This window comes from Etheostoma spectabile, chromosome 6, assembly GCF_008692095.1.
Source record: "Etheostoma spectabile isolate EspeVRDwgs_2016 chromosome 6, UIUC_Espe_1.0, whole genome shotgun sequence".
Taxonomy (NCBI): domain Eukaryota; kingdom Metazoa; phylum Chordata; class Actinopteri; order Perciformes; family Percidae; genus Etheostoma; species Etheostoma spectabile.
The window spans coordinates 24,927,342-24,947,488 of NC_045738.1; the positions used below are offsets into that span (position 1 = coordinate 24,927,342).

Sequence of the window (20,147 nt, forward strand, 5' to 3'; positions counted from 1 at the left end):
TATACTTTATAAAAGAAACAGAGTCTACCGTTATATGTCACTTGGGTTTGGTTAAGCACAAGACCAGGTGAAGATCCATGTCGTCTGAGGACACAAACTTGGAGCACACAGGGCACTTGAATCCTGGGAGGAAGAAAGGAAACACAAACAATGAAAAGGGCTGCTTGGCTTTTTGTTTAACGTTATATGAAATGCACTTGCGCTTCCCTTGTGTGTACGAAAAGTGCTATAAAATAAATTTAAGTACTGTTAGGGTGTAACGGGAGGTACGCTGTGATTCCCATGCCTAGTTGACAGGTGGAAGGTAAAATATGACCGGAGTTATTGGTGGTTATACTACAACCAAATAGGATATGTAGCACATCATGTCCTTAGATTAGCCAAGAAAGCCTGACTGGACACAAACAGCAGTGATGTTATTGTAATAGATAATAATAGAAAAAAACAGCCTTATTTAGTCATAAATTGCCAGATTATTTTTTTAAATTATAATCCCTAGGATTCTATTATATCATACCTGATTAATGAAAGTATTGTTATTATTCAACGATTCCCATTCAGAGTATGCATACTGCCATTCCCACACAGGATTTAAAAGTTGTAGCACTAGTTGGGCCGGTCTATAGCGACGACACTGTTTATTGTTTTGTTGCTGCCAGAAATCTACGGATGTCCATATTTCCAGCAAAGGGGTCCGTCCTCGTCCTCAGATCTCTGCAGGGTAAATCCAGATAGCTAGCTAGACTATCTGTCCAATCGAGGACTATGGTTACCTGGTCCTCAGATCTGGCAGGGTAAATCCAGACAGCTAGCTAGACTATCTGTCCAATCTGAGGACTATGGTTACCTGGTTCTCAGATCTCTGCAGGGTAAATCCAGACAGCTAGCTAGACTATCTGTCCAATCTGAGGACTATGGTTACTGGTCCTCAGATCTCCAGGGCTGCCAACTTTTCCAAAAACCTTGGAGTGAGATTTGAGGGGGGCCGCCCCATATTTTGCCGCGTACAAAGCAATTTCTTTTGGTCTTTATACTTAGGGTTTAAATTGGGATTTGGTATATGTGGGTGGATGGGGGACTCCCTAGGGGGGTCTGGGGGTATGCCCCCCAGGGAAAAAATTTGAAAAATAAACCATTAAATGGCACTTTCTGGAGAGTTTTTTTGCAAAAAAAAAAAAATGGAGAAAGAAATCAAGTCTTATAGATATGTGCAAAACTGTAGGGTTAGGAGCCTGTGTTGTAGTATCAACAGGGGTTTAGGGCATTCAGCATTACATTATTAACTTCTTATGATATAAGAACTGACCCACACAATGTGCCAAACATAAGGAACACATGAAGAGACAGTAGCATATGTCAGCAACAGCTGAGAAGATTTGGGTCTGTGGGGAACAGGTCCAGGGGTCCCTGGTGTAGGGACCAGGGACCCAAAGTTAAATTAATGTTGAGGATCAACTAAGACCACTGAAATTCTAAAGAATGAGAAACCACTGAGTTGCATAAATTCTAATCCTTAACCTTTGTGTGCCAATGTTCAGTAATGTTTGGCTGTCATCCTCTGGCCCCACTTACTGTTTTACTTTTTTGTGAAAATAAAGACTATTTGTTCTTTTAAAAAACATCAAATAATTATTTACAGTTACATTAGAGATGCAGAGGTTAGAGATGCACAATAGTGGCCCAACGTTGCGGATCGTATATATATATATATATATTATATATATATATATATATATATATATATATTATTATATATATATATATATATATATATTATAGTATATATAGGCTAGTATAGCTCAGGTGTGTTTCACCAGATTCTGCTCATATTTACAACTTTGTGCACATAACTCCTCCCATTCTCTGTTGTCCGAGATGGGAGGAGTGTAATATAGTCTGCTGTGCATGTCATTCCTCCGCTGATATGTGGATCCATTCAGACGTCTGACAGAGCAGAGGCCCATTTGGGTCTCTGGTCTCTGACAGAGTTTAGAGGTGGCCGTACGCTGCTCTTTATCGGAGGTCTACGCATGGATGCAACGCGTCACTGCCCCCAGCAGAGCGAGTCCACTACAATGAACTGAAGTTGCTACACTACCAGCCGCGCTGCTCACTCCATCTTACAGAGAGAGTGGACACGAAGCGACGGACGGTCTGTGATAATCAGAGCTCATACCTGAAGCGCCGGACGGGTCTGTAATACTCAGAGCACATAGGCTACCTGAAGCCGGGGAAATGCACCTGGGATGGCTCGTGAAAAAATGTTCTCATTTGCGACAATTGAAATCCACAGACAGGGAGCGCTCTTGAACCCCTCACAGTCTCTGAAAGCACAACTAGTCGATCACAAGTGGCTCAACAGGTAAAAACATAGATAAACTCATCTTTCATAAATTTGACCGACCGGGTTGACACTTCAGCGTGAGAAATCGGGGTGTGGCGTGTGAGCGTGTGAAACCAGTCAAATGCGTGTGTCTCACGGCCAATGCGTGAGAGTTGGCAGCCCTGGATCCTGCAGGGTAAATCAGGACAGCTAGCTAGACTATCTGTCCAATCTGAGGACTATGGTTACCGGTCCTCAGATTCTGCAGGGTAAATCCCAACACGTTCTCACTCCCAAGTCGTAACATGTGGACGCTTGGTCAGGAACCCTTGGCGTAACATTTCAACGTAATGGGCACCCCTCGAAGTAATATTTTAACGTGCAGGGAACTCCTATAGACTTTAATGGAGCCCCGTCCTCGTAAAATATAGACGACAGGGGACCATGACGTTTCAGATCTCGGGGATGACTGGCCCACAATAGGAATAAAAAATAGCATAATAAATGATATGTATATAACATTTAAACACATAGAGAGTGGCAAAATAACAGCTCCTCCATTTTTAACAGCCGTTTTTTGTTTAACGTTGCTCTATAAATAAGGTTTTCGCCAGAAGTTTTGGCGGATATTGCGTCAAACTGACGAGCTATAGGATTATACACTGTCGATAGGCAAAAAAAAAAAAAAAATACACTGTCGATAGTCGATTAATTAATTATTTTGTCTTTGCATAGCTTCATTTAAATCTGGTTTAAATGTTTAAATGTTTAAGAAACGCATTTGCCATTATTTCTACGCTGGCATATTTAGTGTTCCTATGTGGATAGCGGTGCCGCCCAACTAGACGGAGCGGCATCCTTGGCGTCGCACCGCTCGGAATAGCCGCCGAGCGCGGCGCTTTCAGCTTTGACTTCATTGCCGCTGACCTATCAAGGCGCGACCAATGGCTGAGCCAGAAGCAATGATGACGTCCCTGCGCTGGTCGTGCATCTATGCACTGCGCGCCACTCGACGCACAGATCTGCACGCGTTTTCAACTTGGTAAGTAAAATACAGAAGTACAATTATCCCCACCGCTACCTAGTTAGCTCAATAAGTTGTAGTTCAAACCCTTCAACGTGCAGGCTAGCAGTCTAATGGGACGATGAATGATGTAAAGCGTTAATAAAAATACTAGCTAGCTCCAACAAGTGAAACCTACAGTAACGTTAGCGGTAAGGTAACGTTAGCTGCTGTTAGCAAATCAAGTGTTTCTTTATGCCTAGCTTATTGCCACATATAACCTCATAACGGGTACAATCATGGTCTCACCTAAGCACTAACTTTGAAAAGCCATCCCTAACTTTGATTGAAAATACTCTAACAGCAGATTAACTGTTTTGACTTTACTATTGTGCTATTCCTGAATTGTCTACAGTAAAATGAACTTGATAAAGCCTGATAAGTTTTCCTACTGCTATTGTCTCTCTTATTCCATCTCAACATGTGCTTAATGTAATTAGCCATAACAGTAGATTTACTAAAATATTGGCCAGATGTGTTGGTGAAGTAGTGGCAGAGAAACAGTAAATATGTTGTTTAGACAGTTACAAAATGCAGTTTGTCTAATATTTGTCAGTAAGTTTATAATCACACAGTGTAATAAATCAGTTACTAGTTCATAGTAAGTTTTTACTATGCTAATTAAGATAATTTTCTCTAAGTTGGCATGGTGGCTTACGGAATTATTTAATTACTTTTTTATAAAGGATAATAATTACAATTCCAGCCACAGATAAATGACATTTTGTTTAAATTAGGCTTTTTGCAATTGCTCAAATTGTATCTTATTTGTGTTTCAAATCAACTTTATTCTTTCTGTACTGAAAGGATTTAAATTAGAGGTTTTTCTGAGTAAATGAATAGAGCTGATGTTACTTAATGCTGCCGTGTACTTTTCTGGTTCAGTAAAACCATGAGCTGTTGTTAACAATTAATGCCTTATTTTAATATCACAGTAAAAATAATCCTTATATATTTTATTCTCATTTGCAGAAATGACAAAACCCAAAATGAAACCGTGCCCTTCCTGCCAGGCTCCAAACAGGCTCAACAGAAAAACCTGTTTTGCCTGCCTTTTCTGCTTCCCATATAAGCAGAAGCAAAAAAACAACAGGCAAAAGTAAAAAATACCAACTGGGCCTCATCAATTAAAAAAACAAAAATAATGGCAAGATCTTAGATGCTGCCCAGTTGTCGGTAAGTTTTCATAGTTCTCAAATTGTAAGACGTTGGCTTCCAGATAATTATATAATTGTCACAGTCGCCAGATGGGAAGGAAAATATAGGTGGGTTATAGGGGTGTATGATATGCCTACAAAATGTTTATTGATTTACCTTTATAGTGTTAGTTGTTGCAATTCATTTTCACTGAAATATATATATATATTGATGATTTTTGTTGGGGTCTGTACTAGAGTTGGGCGGTAATACAGTATCCCGTGGGGTCTTAAAAATTGTGATGGTATCAGTTTCAATACTGTCATTAAAAAATGCAATGCACTTATATAGGAGACAAGGATTAAATATTAAATATAATTTATTTAATGCCTAAAAATGCTTATGTGTGATTGTTATCATGTGACAGTGCAGAGGAGAGAGAGGGGGGGAAAGATAGCAAGTGACCTGGTCTGGAAGAAGAACAGGACTTCTGTAGTCTGGCAGCATTTGGGATGCCGCCCTAATGAGAAGGGAGAGGTATTTCAGTATCAGTGTTTGGTTTTCACTTTCTGAATGGTGGAGGCACAAGCCAACAGTTTGGTGATGCCGTCTGACCCTCACGTCTTAATTTTTAGTTAGTCACACTAATACTGTATACCACGGTAAAATAGGGAGGAGGTTTGACATTATCAAAATTTGGATACCACCCAACTCTAGTCTGTACTAAACAAATATAATTATATTATATAAATATATAAATATAATAATATTTGCCAACTTGTTTTCCTAGGCTTCAGTGTAACATGGTATTGCATAATTTCATATGGATATAACATTTTAACTTTAACAAAAAATTGCAGCTCCTAGGATTTGGATATGGCATCTGACCATATTGTAATTAAAATGATGTTTCAGTTAGTTGGGCAACCCTAGGGGGAGATTAAGGCCTGAACACCCAACTGCACAAGGGTCAGCAAATCAGAATGTCTGTTCTGAGTAGCTGTGTATGTCTGTGTGCATGCAGTCAGTGCATAATTGCAAAAGATTTCCTTTGATAAATGAAGATGAACAAAATGATAAACATCCACATTCACATAGACTACATTTACTTGTCAAAAGAAAAAGTGCCGGCATCAGGGCTGCTACGAACCACGATTCTTCAAAGATATTACAGCTCTAGAGATGGTGCTGTTTATTGTGACTAGAACATAAAGTCTGTACCACCATCTCCTGTGATGCTAACCAGAGGATACATATGCCTTTGTTTTTCTTGCAGGTTTTAAAATTGACAGCTCTTGGATACAAGCCAATCCTTTTTCTTGGTCATCAAGACCGCAAGAGCCAGCTAAGTGGTGACATTATACATTTTCTTGAGCCAACAGGGGTTGCTCAAGACATCATAGGAAAGATGAGCAAGCTCTATGAACATCTGCTGAGAAGTAAGTTGTCCTTTGTTTAAGATTAGAAAAAATGGTGCTATGACAAGACAAAGTATACTTTTTCCCCCATAGACATGTGACATTCAACCATATACTATTACTAATATCAACATACATTAACGTGCCTTAGTAAAAACTTTAAGACAGCATATTGCAGCACCACAGTGCCTCACCTTATAGAATGCAAGCATCATGTACTAGGCTAAGTCCTTACTGTACTGGCCAAGGTTAGTTAATCTTGGGGAAAATCTGAATGAGAATACTATTGAGTATGATATTAATTGGTAACCCTTGAACAACCTAAATACGTTAAGATATGCTGCTACATAAGCTGCTAAAAAAACTTTAAGTATTTTATATGTATTTTGTGTTTACTAATATTCTACCCAGTTTAATTAATATTAACATTTAACAATTGCAGAATTATTTGCTCCTGAAGATGTTGCAGGCTCCGCAACTGCACCCATCCCAGTTGTTCCAGAGGAGAAGTCAGCAGCACCAGATGCAGATGGAGAATATGTTCTACATCTGGTGCCCGTGTCACCTTCTCACCTTCTCAGCCTCTGCTCTCTCTTCTGCCTCCTCTCAGCCTCCTGCTCTCTCTTCTGCCTCCTTTCAGCCTCCTGCTCTCTCTTCTGCCTCCTCTCAGCCTCCTGCTCTCTCTTCTGCCTCCTTTCAGCCTCCTGCTCTCTCTTCTGCCTCCTCTCAGCCTCCTGCTCTCTCTTCAGCCTCCTCTCAGCCTCCTGCTCTCTTCTGCCTCCTCTCAGCCTCCTGCTCTCTCTTCTGCCTCCTTTCAGCCTCCTGCTCTCTCTTCTGCCTCCTTCAGCCTCCTGCTCTCTCTTCAGCCTCCTCTCAGCCTCCTGCTCTCTCTTCTGCCTCCTTTCAGCCTCCTGCTCTCTCTTCAGCCTCCTCTCAGCCTCCTGCTCTCTCTTCTGCCTCCTTTCAGCCTCCTGCTCTCTCTTCTGCCTCCTCTCAGCCTCCTGCTCTCTCTTCTGCCTCCTCTCAGCCTCCTGCTCTCTCTTCTGCCTCCTTTCAGCCTCCTGCTCTCTCTTCTGCCTCCTCTCAGCCTCCTGCTCTCTCTTCTGCCTCCTCTCAGCCTCCTGCTCTCTCTTCAGCCTCCTCTCAGCCTCCTGCTCTCTCTTCTGCCTCCTTTCAGCCTCCTGCTCTCTCTTCTGCCTCCTCTCAGCCTCCTGCTCTCTCTGCCTCCTCTCAGCCTCCTGCTCTCTCTTCTGCCTCCTCTCAGCCTCCTGCTCTCTCTTCTGCCTCATCTCAGCCTCCTCCACACACATCGGTCTATGATTCATCTCCCTTTATGCAGCCAGGAGCAGGTGTCACAAGACGACAACAAGCTATTAAACTTAAAATGAAAGGTATTAGCTATAGTAAATAAATTGATATAAAGCTGTCAATGTGCAAAAAGATGAGGTGACCAGAGTCTTACTTGTTATCAGAGGTTAAAGTGGGATTTGGCAAGTGGGGGAACCTTAACATCAAGTGCAGTTTGGAAAAAAACATTTGTATTGATTAGTAACTTAAAACATAATTTGATATGTCAATGTAAGCTTGCTACACTTTTGCTATAGTTTTGCTAAATGGGTAGGATCACTGACCTAAAACTAATCAAGTCTAATACAAACCTCATATATTGCTTTGTTTTATTTGTCATTTTTCAGAATGCAGAAAACACCGTCTACAAAAGATATTCCCTTATGAATGCATCGTTGATAGAAGACTTGTTAATGTAAGTACTTTCCCCATTGTTACTTCTGCTCTTTATGCCTTGGTGCAGTCAATAACAACATCAGGAGAAATCTTGCCTCTACCTGCATCCATCTGCATATAAAGGAAGCCACAATATCACAAACACAGCCGCTGATGATATTTGGAGCCAGAGCCTGCGCAGATCAGGGTTGAGCTTTAGGACCAAGGTCTTGCATATATACCTGACCAACTCAATCACTAGCAGACCTCATCTGTTATAAGGTGAAACACCCTTTCTGTAGCATTCAAAATTACAGAAACCATCTTTGAGAGAAAATGTATGACTTTGATGTCTTTTATGTGTACTTTGATGTTTGGCCCATGTTCCATCTGCTAACATGAGCTATTTTCATATGAACTCAATGTCCTGGAAATCCAGTACAAACATGGCCCAGAGTTTTACTTGCACGCGTGTAGCACACAACAGGACATTGTACAGGACACATACATTTCACCCAGTTAATGTCCAGACATTGTAATGTGGGAATGCAGCTATGAAGGGAGTGTGATTTATGAACTATGGACATTTAGTGCTATGTGTTACACACTTCCACCAGAAATGTAATTCTTTACCATATGGACCCCGACTGATAGTGTTTCAGTATACTCGAAAACAAAGATGTATACTGTAGCGCATACTTCAATACATTTCAGGAAAATGATTAATAATTTGACATATTGAATTATGCTATAGAAGACAACTGTGCTTTTTCAGAAATGTCCTTAAAAAGTTATTACAACCATTACTTCCTTCTTAACTAATTCTAACTTTTGTCTGTCATTTGTTTTAGGGAAAAGAAGAAGTCAAAATAAAGTGGACACCTTGCTCAACATGGTAGGTCCTTTAAACTAGTGTCTTGGACTGGAAACATGTTTATATAGTGACAATACTGTAGTTACAACATCATTATGAATTTGTACATTTGTTAAAGCATGTTCTCAGAAAGACTTTTGTTTATATTGTGGAATTCTGTAAATGTAGCATGAAATTAAGACAGAGGACATGTTCCACGTCACAGCTGAGGTTATTCTTTTAACTTTTATTTTGTGTTTTGTCTTTAATTTACGGACAGTGGCAAAGTGTGGGACGACACCTGGGAGCCAGCCAAAGACTATTCATAGAAGAAGCAGTGTTCCTTGTCCTGTGGAAGCTCCAACTTTGTATAATATCAATCTTGTTTTAAGGAACAGTTTTTATGTGACCTTGACTCAGAACGCATCAATAAAACCATTCAACACTGTTGTAAAACATTGCAAACTGAATTGCATCAAACATAATAATAACTAACGATAAAATCAATAGCTCATTTAAACAAAGCGCACAGGAAATGAAAGAGTACATGTGCTTTGGTTTTGATTATGGTCACTAGACAATTCCTGCATTGACCAGGTAAGTAGATGTAGGTAGAGAATACTAGGCCTTGTCCTGAGAGGAATCTAGCGCACAATATATAAATGCATCACATGCAGAGCAGGGTCAGTGCACAGCAGGTTGGCAGGAATGAACATCTGTAGGGATAGGGCCTTTGGATCAGATGGTAAGACCAGTTCCTCCTGCAACTCAGTATCACAGCAGTTCTTGAAATGCACACTTAATTAAATATATTGTTTTGTGTACAGAGGCCTGTTTATCTGTTTTTTTCTTAATATCTGCACGTTTTTTAAACTAATGTATTTCAAGATGAAGCATCTTTTGTGGCAACAGCACGGTTCTTTCTGCCAGTCAGGCTGCAGCAGAGAAGCTGTATACAAATTTGCAATTATTAGTATTTTAGCCCAATAACCAATGTTTCAATCAACATTTATTCACAGGTGCTATTGCCATGGAAGCTGGATTGCTTTGTTGTTAATTGCTATTTTTAAAACGCTACATCTATCAACATTTATTTCGATGTTGTCATGGTATGCATTTCTTAATTTTAATAATAACAATTCAGTCTTATCACCGGTGAAATTATAACGGTATGCTGTAAGACAGAAGCGGAGCAGGGCGCATTAAAAGCCGACATCCCGAATATCAGAGAATTGGACAGCTATCAGCAGGTCTTTAACGCTAGTATGGCTTCAATGTTCACATATTTAATCAGAGGTTTTGTCACTAGCAACAACACGTTTCTCAGTTTTGTTGCAGTAAGTTATGAACCGTAATATTATTTTTTTTAACAATTAGGTAAGTACTTCGGAAGGGACATAGTACGTACCGCTTGATGACTAGAAAATATACTAATACATAATATTCAAAATATTGATGTTTTGGCTAACGTTGCATTTGAGGATTCGAACAATAAAGATAATAAAATACAGTTTAATGTATTTGTCTCATGCATTGTTTGCTCGGCCGGCCGCCGGCGGGAATCTGAAATGGAATGAAGCCCATTCACGGCAGACAGCAGAAACACAGGAGCCGAACGAGTCCAGCCACCCATCCCTAAAGAACTACAAGTACATTGGCTTTATAACATGTTGTAGGGCTATAGTGGGAGTTGTAGTTTTTTAAACATATTGGTATATTTCTCATAAGTAGAAGTTGGCATTGTAGAATTTTGGATGCTATAACAACTGGTCCTATGTGTGTAGCCCTACTATAACAGCTGGTTCTATGTGTGTAGCCCCTACTATAACAGCTGGTCCTATGTGTGTAGCCCCTACTATAACAGCTGGTCCTGTGTGTAGCCCCTACTATAACAGCTGGTCCTGTGTGTAGCCCCTACTATAACAGCTGGTCCTGTGTGTGTAGCCCCTACTATAACACTGGTCCTGTGTGTGTAGCCCCTACTATAACAGCTGGTCCTGTGTGTGTAGCCCCTACTATAACAGCTGTGTCCTAGCTGGTCTGTGTGTGTAGCCCCTACTATAACAGCTGGTCCTGTGTGTGTAGCCCCTACTATAACAGCTGGTCCTATGTGTGTAGCCCCTACTATAACAGCTGGTCCTGTGTGTAGCCCCTACTATAACAGCTGGTCCTGTGTGTGTAGCCCCTACTATAACAGCTGGTCCTGTGTGTGTAGCCCCTACTATAACAGCTGGTCCTGTGTGTGTAGCCCCTACTATAACAACTGGTCCTGTGTGTAGCCCCTACTATAACAGCTGGTCCTGTGTGTGTAGCCCCTACTATAACAGCTGGTCCTGTGTGTGTAGCCCCTACTATAACAGCTGGTCCTATGTGTGTAGCCCCTACTATAACAGCTGGTCCTGTGTGTGTAGCCCCTACTATAACAGCTGGTCCTGTGTGTGTAGCCCTACTATAACAGCTGGTCCTGTGTGTAGCCCTACTATAACAGCTGGTCCTGTGTGTGTAGCCCCTACTATAACAGCTGGTCCTGTGTGTGTAGCCCCTACTGTAACAGCTGGTCCTGTGTGTGTAGCTCCTTCCATAACAGCTGGTCCTGTGTGTGTGTGTAGTCCCTTCTATAAGTCTTGAAGGAGTTCCCACAGATGCTTTGCACTTGTTGGTCTGCTGCTAGAACTCTGTGTGCTATCATCTGCTCTCTAATCTGAGCTGCTTTTAACTTTGATTTCTGAGGCTGGTGACTCAGATGAACTTATCCTCAGCAGCAGAGGTGACTCTTGGTCTTTCTTTCCTGGGGCGGTCCTCATGTGAGCCAGTTTCGTTGTAGCACTTGATGGTTTTTGCGACTGCACTTGGGTACACATTCAAAGTTTTTGCAATTTTCCGGACCAACTGCCCTTCATTTCTTAAATTAATGATGGCCACTCGTTTCTCTTCCCTTAGCTGATTGGTTCTGGCCATGATATGAATTGTAACAGTCGTCCAATAGGCTGTTGGCTGTGTATCAACCTGACTTCTGTGCAACACAACTGATGGTCCCAACTCCATTAATAAGGGGGGGACCATTTCAGGGACTACCTCATGAAGCTCATTGAGAGAACAGCAAGGGTTTGCAGCGCTATCAAAAAAGCAAAGGGGGGCTACTTTGAAGAAACTAGAATATAAGACATGTTTTCACTTATTTCCGCTTTTTTATTAAGTACATAATTCCACATGTGTTCATTCATAGTTCTGATACCTTCAGTGACAATCTACAATGGAAATAGTCCTGAAGATAAAGGAAACTCATTGGAGGACAAGGTGTGTTAAAACATTTGGCCTGTACTGTTCTTACAATTAAAAACAACAAAGAAAGTGATATGTAGCCAGACTGAAGCAAATTGCACAGCGGCTCTTTCACTCTCACTACACTGTCAGTGGCTGCTTATTGGATGAACTGCTAGAATGAAAATCACTCACTACTCACTTTAGGCCTGGGTCAAAATGGGCGGGCCCGGACCTATAATGTCATAGTGTCCTGGATGTAACTTTTGATTTGTAATGTAATCTATTCAGAAATAAATAGACTGTTCTATAATTATAATTTATTCAGTGATCTCTTAAACCTCCTATCACCAAGCCATTTCGGCCTGTCACATTGTTACTTACTGTAGACTCATTTGTCACTCTATCTGCACATTTTGCATCTCAAATTCAAAAGCACAGTTATGGCCATTGTTAGAAGAAGGAAGAGCGCCTCAATCTCTTTTCAGCAGTATAACAAAGTTATAATGGCATAAAACATTAATAAAGTCAAAACTTAAGTTACGTTTCGTTCATAATTTATTAAAAAAACATCATGCAAAACATTTCCATAAGGGAACACATTCATATACAATACAGGAAAAAAATGAGTTTTGCCTGTACATTCAAAAATAATTATTTACATGTTTAAAACATTACAACAGTGGTGGAATGTAACTAAGTAAATTTACTCTAGTACTGTACTTCACTCGAGATGTTGAGGAACTTGTACTTTATGAGTCTTTTCTTTTTATGTCACTTTCTACTTCTACTCCGCGACATTTCAGAGAAAATATGTTACTTTTTACTCCACTACGTTAGTGTAGTCCAACTTACCCCAAATTGGCCCTAACATTTTGTTTATTTCATTCATAAAATAACAATGTGCAATGTGGTTGTACATCAGTAGCCAACATTAATTATGTCCCCCTTCCATTTAGCACAGATTTTGTTTTATTCATTTACTCCGTGTTTGTTGGCCTACCATTTTCGTTTCCCTTTACTTGTAAAAGAGTATTTTTACAGTGTGGCATTAGTACTTTTAATGAAATAAAGGATATGTATACTTCCACCACTGTTTAACACTAGGCTATGCTTAGTCTTTGTGCTGTGATTTGTAGTCTTAGATTGTTGGCGGTATTTGGGGTAGGTTTAAGATAAAATGTAATCAAATCAGGTGCAATGACATTGTAGTAGTATTTTAGTATTTTTGAAGAGTATTTACATAGCGTCAACATCGGAGTCTGAACTTTCCGAGCTAAAGTCAAATTCATCTGAACTATCTGTAGTGCAAAAAAACTGATTGTCATTTTCTGGGTTAGACAGGACATGCAGGTAGACTTTTCTTGCACGCCTTTGCAGCTCTTTCATTTGCCTCAGCCTTCTGCGGATGAGGCAAGTGAGACCCTTCTTCGCATTCTCTGTGAGATGTCCTTAAAAAGGGACAAAATGTGTCACTATACAGGTAAGCAACAAGTCAAAAAAAATTAAACATGACTTTATGAAACGTGATACAAACATTTCAAATAGATGTTCACATTTACCTTGTTGGGTGTTTTCACTCTGATGGAAAGACCACTCAGACAAGACTCTGGCATGGGACTTCAGAGAATCCCAGTGCTGCTTGATCTCTTTGACAAGGATCTTCTTCTCCTCTTGAAGCCTTCGAACTGCCATGACCCTATCAAAGACTTCCTTTTTGTGCTGAAATCAACAGCGCCTGTAACACATACGTGTGTAGATGAGAATGACCACTGCACAAACAATGTAGTTTCAGAGATCATTTCTCTCCCTCACATGCACTACTGTGGTGCCTGTAGAAAAAAATGCTTTCTCGCTTGCAGGCACACAGCTTCCAGAGTCAAACACCATTTTGGAGAGGTTAATGTCTTTTAATGAAATCTTTAACATTTCACATCCAAATAACTTGACATAGCAATACCCACCTCGTTATTGGGATGAGTTGGTTGTTGAGAAAAGCAAAGAACAGACACAGACAGTGATTCCTTACTTTATAGATACTATAGCACGAACAGAATACATATTATGCGTACCTTCTTGTGTTATTTGCCAAGGCCAGGGATGTTCTGTGTCCAGAATATGATCCATGCAAACTGCTTGCTCGGGTGTTACAAGGCTGTTGTACTTGGCTAGCATGGTCTGCAAAGTGGTCTTTTCTTGCCTTATTTTCCGTCTAATTCTGTGTCGACATTTGTTGCTGTCTGTGAAACGAAAAATAAAAAACACTATCTGTTAATTACATAATGTAAATTACGTTGTTGGAATTACAGCAAATTCACTATCAATATTAAAGTTCATTGTAATGTGGAGAATATACTTGAATCAACAATCAACACTATCGTTTAGAACTTTATGGACTTATGGAAACATTTCAGACTTAAATGTTAAAATACCATTTGTTTTGTAGAGGCGTTGAGATCTTGTTTTTATACTTGATGTGAGGGCCTCAATCTTCTGACACAAAGCCTGTGTCGTGTCTTGGTGGTTTGTTTCTCCTAACAAAAAGTGAATAACACAGCACCAATATAAAAAAAGATTAAATCTTTATGTCAGACAATGTTTAGAATTATCTCACCATCTGCCCAGTCTTTCACATCTTGCACAAATTCCTCCATGTTTTTTTCTTGCAGTTGAAGCTTGGCTTTCAGAGTTTCCAGGTCCCCCAACTGGACATTTAGAGCTCTAGAAGTCTAAAATTAATTAGGTAATTATAATCTGTACAGTATATATCACAGAAACTTGAGCCATGACAATGTTTTTACACACTTTTAATCTACCTTATGGTATCTTTGGGAAAGAGAATTTGCCAGGTTTTGAAACTTCTGCTGGTTCCATCTCATGGAGAGGAGTGTAAGCATGTCATTGCGTCCTGCAAGGGCACAGAGATTTGTTCTGCAAGAATATCCTTTTAATTAAATGTAATTTCTTCTATAAATAAAAGGTACAATTATATGGTACCTGCTTTTGACATGTGCTTTGTAGTGACCGCTATTCTGGAGAGAAACGCATTACACTGCTCTACTTCCTCCCCTAATGTCGAACCAGCCCCATCTTGGTTGGCTCCACTCCATTTTACCTGGACAGAGGGACACAAACTGAATATCAAGGGCATTCAGTAAAAACAACCAAATACATTCAGCAAGTCCCAAAAGCCCCCTTGAATTCAACTAAAGCCTAATCAAAATTCAAACTGACACAATATGCAAGAAAAAAAAAAAAACATTCTGTACATACACAAACACAGAAATACTACTGTGTTACTGTGGTATATAATTGTTATTTCTTATCACTTTTGGGGATTTTATGTCATTGTATAAGAATATTGTGCACTACACCAACCTCACATTTGAAGTCATGGGCTTTAGCATGCAAAACCGACAGGAAGGGCCTCATGTTTTGAAGAGACTGGAGCTCTGGACAGTCCAAACAAACTCTCTGTAGGTAGGGCCAGTATTTACATGCAACATCCATACAGAAGAAGGTTATGTCGTGCTTGGGCGCAAGCTGGTTCTGTAAGAACATGGGGTATGCATATATTTCACCCCTAAACATATTAAGGGCAGACAGCAAGACACCGTGCCTGCAAACTGCCAGCTCCAGTCCTTCCTCATCCACCTTACTCCTAGATCTGCAGGAAGTCTCTCGGGCTGCCAACCACTCCCCACCACAAATGCCTTTTCCAGTGACCTACATTGTAGAATATCATAATTGACAAATGATCTTGTCAACAGTCATTGTAGAGAACAATTCTAAATAATTTTTGTGGGCAAGAAACAAATTAGCATTAATGGCTTTTTTTTTAAATTCAAGTATACAGGTAGATATCACAATACATGACAATATTGATAGACTATGACTTATTATGTCATTGACTTTAAATATTCAGATAGAAGTGCAATTACATGTTTGGTTTTGGTGTGTACTTGGTCCACAAATCTGGTCACATCTTCATCATTAGCAATGAAGACACCATCAAAGATCGGCCGCTCCTCTGATCTAAAAAACAACAACAGAGTTAACATTTTAGGATATAGTGTAGTAAAAGGTTGTACAATACATAAATGTCAATTTTACCGGTCATTAATACACATGTGCTAATAAGTAAATACCGTGCTGTACTCTTGAAACGATAAAGCTTGCGGTTTCCGTCAACCGAGACGGCAAGCATTGCTGGAGTGCAGGCAGGACAGCTAAATTGCTCCTCTTTGCAAATGGCATCAACTTCATATTGAACAGCAGCCCATTCAAAAAAGCTTTTCTGAAAGCTGTCAGATGAGAGCTTTCCAGTCTATTAAAAAAAACAACAGCACAAAACAATTCGAAAAAGAACTTCTAATATCAAAACATAAAAAATGTAGGATGCTGCAGAATAAAGAAAGAAATACTGACACGGCCAAAGCGAACAGTCCGCTTCTCAAGCATTCGTAGAAATGCCTGACAGGACATTCCAGGTGATGCCATCTTCATGCTCTCAAAAGTAAAAAATAAGTCTTCCTCATAAACTGTCGCAAAATTGAGGGTGGCGGGCCAGTAGCCACTTTGTATAAGGTCATCCACTTCTGCAGTCCAAGTAGCCTGGCATCCCTCGCAGCTTAGCTCTGGCATGTTGAGATCATACCGTCCTACAAAGTAACATTTACCTCCACTGTAATGTTATGACTGTCAAAGTTAGAATTCCATGTTGTATGCATCATATATAAAGCTTGGTGACTTGGCACTGATGTGCACATTTCTTTAAGATATTACATTATTGTGTCTGTTGAATATGAATCTTTTTTTTTGACTGGACAAAAGGAAATCTTTCACATAATTACCATTTATTGTGACCAAAGCAACTGCCTTTCCTTGGATGACCCTCAATGCCTCTGGTGGACAGCGACAGATTTGGACAGGCATCTCAATAGGCAAAAGCCGTACTAAAAAACATTACACAAATCGGTTTGGATAATTCATCTTTAGCGACAATTAGACATACAGAATAAACACTCTCACAAAAAAGTCCATAACTTACCACAGTGTGTAACAGCATTATCCACAACGCAACTGGTTGGAGGCAATGGCTGAAAGAAACCAGCACACATAGCATCCCGGTTGTGAAGGATGTAGGTTTTGTTGTGCCGGCTGATGTCGCATTCAGCGCAGAGGAATGGACATGGTAAGCAGTCTCTGCATCTGACAGCTGCACAGTTGATCCCACATTGACTGCAGATTTTTGTTTCCACGTTCCCCTGTGCCAGCATGCTATTTACAAGGTAAGGTCTCTTTGCCCTCCATCTCTCAAAAAAGAGAGCGTTACGAGTGCTCCAATCCAAAGAAGCCAGAGGAGCTCCCTGGTCAACTGCAGCTTCTTGTATCTCATCATCAGAGACACTCAAGGAGTACTGTAGATCTTGCACAAGACATTCTGTTACAATTGTAAAAATTGTAAAAGTACATAAGAATTAAAAAAAAATACAGTTTCACAATGGTTTTGCTCATCGTTTCATTTGCAAAAAAAACAGCCATACAAAAGGAAAATTCTTAATTAAGGGACAATTATACTACCATAAAACTTTTCTGGAGACTTTATTTTAACAGTTCATGTTGAATGTTATATAAATTATTACATACCAGCAGAGATGGTCTTTGAAGCAGTCTCTGAAGCAGAGTTAGGGCCATGATCAGCAGTGTTGCAGGGAGGATTAGGCGTGTGATCATCAGCTGTACAAAAAACTCCCATCAACATTGATAACATTAAAAATGTCATCCTTGCACCATGGCTAGTGCCTAGGCTGGTTCCCAACTGTTCATTTAGTTGCAAAATCCAATTACTGTTGGTTATCTGCATATCCAACAATATATAGACAATGGCAGCAAACACAAATGCTCGTTGTAAAAGCAAATTCAAAAATAAGTGAGCTATTATCAACTAATAAATAAACCATTTTAAACAAAGCCTTACCAAGGTTGACATCTTGTAAGAGATTATACTGCCCATCCATAACAAGATTTCTAAAAAATATTGTTCCAGCCGGCACAATGAAGCTAACTTTTATCAGCTTATTTTATAGGTTGTACCGTATTAGTATGTAGTAGTAACCTTAATGTAGGCTATCTATTTCAATTAAGATCCGAGGTGCAAACATTTGAACTGAATGTATCCCTTGATATTCAGTTTTAAATGCCTAAACACTTTTGAAAATATCATGAATGAAAAAAACAATGCTGACCTTTTTCTGACTGATTCCTGCGTGACCTTGGCCTTGCATAGAGTACATTCCCATCACTGTCTCTCTTTCTCCACCTGACTTTTGACGTGGATGTCCTAGCTGGTAGTGCTGCCTTCTCTTTCTGCAGCTCAGCAAGCAGTTCATCAGCATTTTGGAGGTCATCAGTAAGTTTTTCATCAAGCAGGTAATCGTTCAGATCTGAAAGAAAGGTTTGAACAAACACTTATTGACCTAACTAGGTCGCTGTGGGGATAATTGTGCCTATTTATTTTACTTACCAAGTTGAAAGTGTGTGCAGAGGCGTTGAGTGGAGAAGCAAGAGCATTGCGGGGATGTCATCATTAAGAAGTTTGGGTTTTGTCATTTCTGCAAATGAGAATAAAATATATAAGGATTATTTTTACTGTGATATTAAAATGATTCATTAATTGTTAACAACAGCTCATGGTTTTACTGAACCAGAAAAGTACACGGCAGCATTAAGTAACATCAGCTCTATTCATTTACTCAGAAAAACCTCTAATTTAAATCCTTTCAGTACAGAAAGAATAAAGTTGATTTGAAACACAAATAAGATACAATTTGAGCAATTGCAAAAAGCCTAATTTAAACAAAATGTCATTTATCTGTGGCTGGAATTGTAATTATTATCCTTTATAAAAAAGTAATTAAATAATTCCGTAAGCCACCATGCCAACTTAGAGAAAATTATCTTAATTAAGCATAGTAAAAACTTACTATGAACTAGTAACTGATTTATTACACTGTGTGATTATAAACTTACTGACAAATATTAGACAAACTGCATTTTGTAACTGTCTAAACAACATATTTACTGTTTCTCTGCCACTACTTCACCAACACATCTGGCCAATATTTTAGTAAATCTACTGTTATGGCTAATTACATTAAGCACATGTTGAGATGGAATAAGAGAGACAATAGCAGTAGGAAAACTTATCAGGCTTTATCAAGTTCATTTTACTGTAGACAATTCAGGAATAGCACAATAGTAAAGTCAAAACAGTTAATCTGCTGTTAGAGTATTTCAATCAAAGTTAGGGATGGCTTTTCAAAGTTAGTGCTTAGGTGAGACCATGATTGTACCCGTTATGAGGTTATATGTGGCAATAAGCTAGGCATAAAGAAACACTTGATTTGCTAACAGCAGCTAACGTTACCTTACTGCTAACGTTACTGTAGGTTTCACTTGTTGGAGCTAGCTAGTATTTTTATTAACGCTTTACATCATTCATCGTCCCATTAGACTGCTAGCCTGCACGTTGAAGGGTTTGAACTACAACTTATTGAGCTAACTAGGTAGCGGTGGGGATAATTGTACTTCTGTATTTTACTTACCAAGTTGAAAACGCGTGCAGATCTGTGCGTCGAGTGGCGCGCAGGCATAGATGCACGAGCAGCGCAGGGACGTCATCATTGCTTCTTGGCTCAGCCATTGGTCGCGCCTTGATAGGTCAGCGGCAATGAAGTCAAAGCTGAAAGCGCCGCGCTCGGCGACTATTCCGAGCGGTGCAAGACGCCAAGGATGCCGCTCCGTCTAGTTGGGCGGCACCGCTATCCACATAGGAAAACACTAAATATGCCAGCGTAGAAATAATGGCAAATGCGTTTCTTAAACATTTAAACATTTAAACCAGATTTAAATGAAGCTATGCAAAGACAAAAATAAATTAATTAATCGACTATCGACAGTGTATTTTTTTTTTTTTTTTTTTTTTTTTGACTATCGACAGTGTATAATGCCTATAGCTCGTCAGTTTGACGCAATATCCGCCAAAACTTCTGGCGAAAACCTTATTTATAGAGCAACGTTAAACTAAAAAACGGCTGTTAAAAATGGAAGGGAGTGTTATTTTTTGCCCTCTCTATGTGTTGAAAGGATTATAATTCATGGTTTATTCATGGCTATTTTTTTATTCACTATTTGGGCCAGTACATCCCCGAGATCTGCTGAAACGTCGATGGTCCAATGTCGTTAAAGATTTAGAAGGACGAGGACGGGGCTCCATTAAAGTCTATAGGAGTTCCCTGCACGTTAAAATATTACTTTGAGGGGTGCCCATTACGTTGAATGGTTACGCCAAGGGTTCCTGACCAAGCG

The 20,147-nt window shown here is 39.7% G+C and overlaps 2 protein-coding genes and 1 long non-coding RNA gene across 4 annotated transcripts in view; 1 reads left to right on the forward strand and 2 right to left on the reverse strand.

The window, feature by feature from the left end:
• Positions 1-42: 42 nt before the first annotated feature.
• The window catches only part of znrf2b (zinc and ring finger 2b), a gene marked incomplete at its 3' end in the record, with an annotated part of 39,607 nt that continues 19,502 nt past the window's right edge, over positions 43-20,147 (reverse strand). Inside the window, 1 exon segment of the mRNA XM_032517698.1 lies at positions 43-123. Coding sequence (XP_032373589.1) covers positions 43-123 — 81 coding nt within the window.
• On the forward strand, positions 7,209-8,859 carry LOC116690624 (uncharacterized). The gene is made up of 3 exons (XR_004332312.1): positions 7,209-7,332; positions 7,636-7,703; positions 8,797-8,859. It is a non-coding gene; the product is annotated as an uncharacterized LOC116690624 (long non-coding RNA).
• Positions 13,856-17,193, reverse strand: LOC116690602 (uncharacterized). Of its 2 annotated transcripts, XM_032517686.1 has the most exons (10): positions 16,828-17,193; positions 16,631-16,732; positions 16,206-16,438; positions 15,926-16,104; positions 15,719-15,812; positions 15,156-15,503; positions 14,775-14,892; positions 14,594-14,685; positions 14,210-14,506; positions 13,856-14,017 (listed from the first exon to the last, which is right to left on the reverse strand). In XM_032517686.1, the coding sequence occupies exons 1-9, from the start codon at positions 17,054-17,056 to the stop codon at positions 14,366-14,368; spliced, it is 1,536 nt and encodes a 511-aa protein (XP_032373577.1). In that variant the 5' UTR covers positions 17,057-17,193; the 3' UTR covers positions 13,856-14,017; positions 14,210-14,365. The 2 variants fall into 2 exon arrangements, with proteins under 2 accessions (XP_032373577.1, XP_032373578.1); XM_032517687.1 differs by lacking the exons at positions 13,856-14,017; positions 14,210-14,506 and having other exon boundaries at positions 14,666-14,685; positions 15,161-15,503.

Coding starts and splice junctions, on each gene's coding strand:
- LOC116690602 (XM_032517686.1), bottom strand. CDS start 17,056: ATGCTGGCACAGGGGAACGTGGAAACAAAAATCTGCAGTCAATGTGGG. Junction 16,439..16,630: donor TGCTTTGGTCACAATAAATG/GTAATTATGTGA, acceptor GTTACTTTGTAG/GACGGTATGATCTCAACATG. Junction 14,507..14,593: donor TTTCCCAAAGATACCATAAG/GTAGATTAAAAG, acceptor AATTAATTTTAG/ACTTCTAGAGCTCTAAATGT.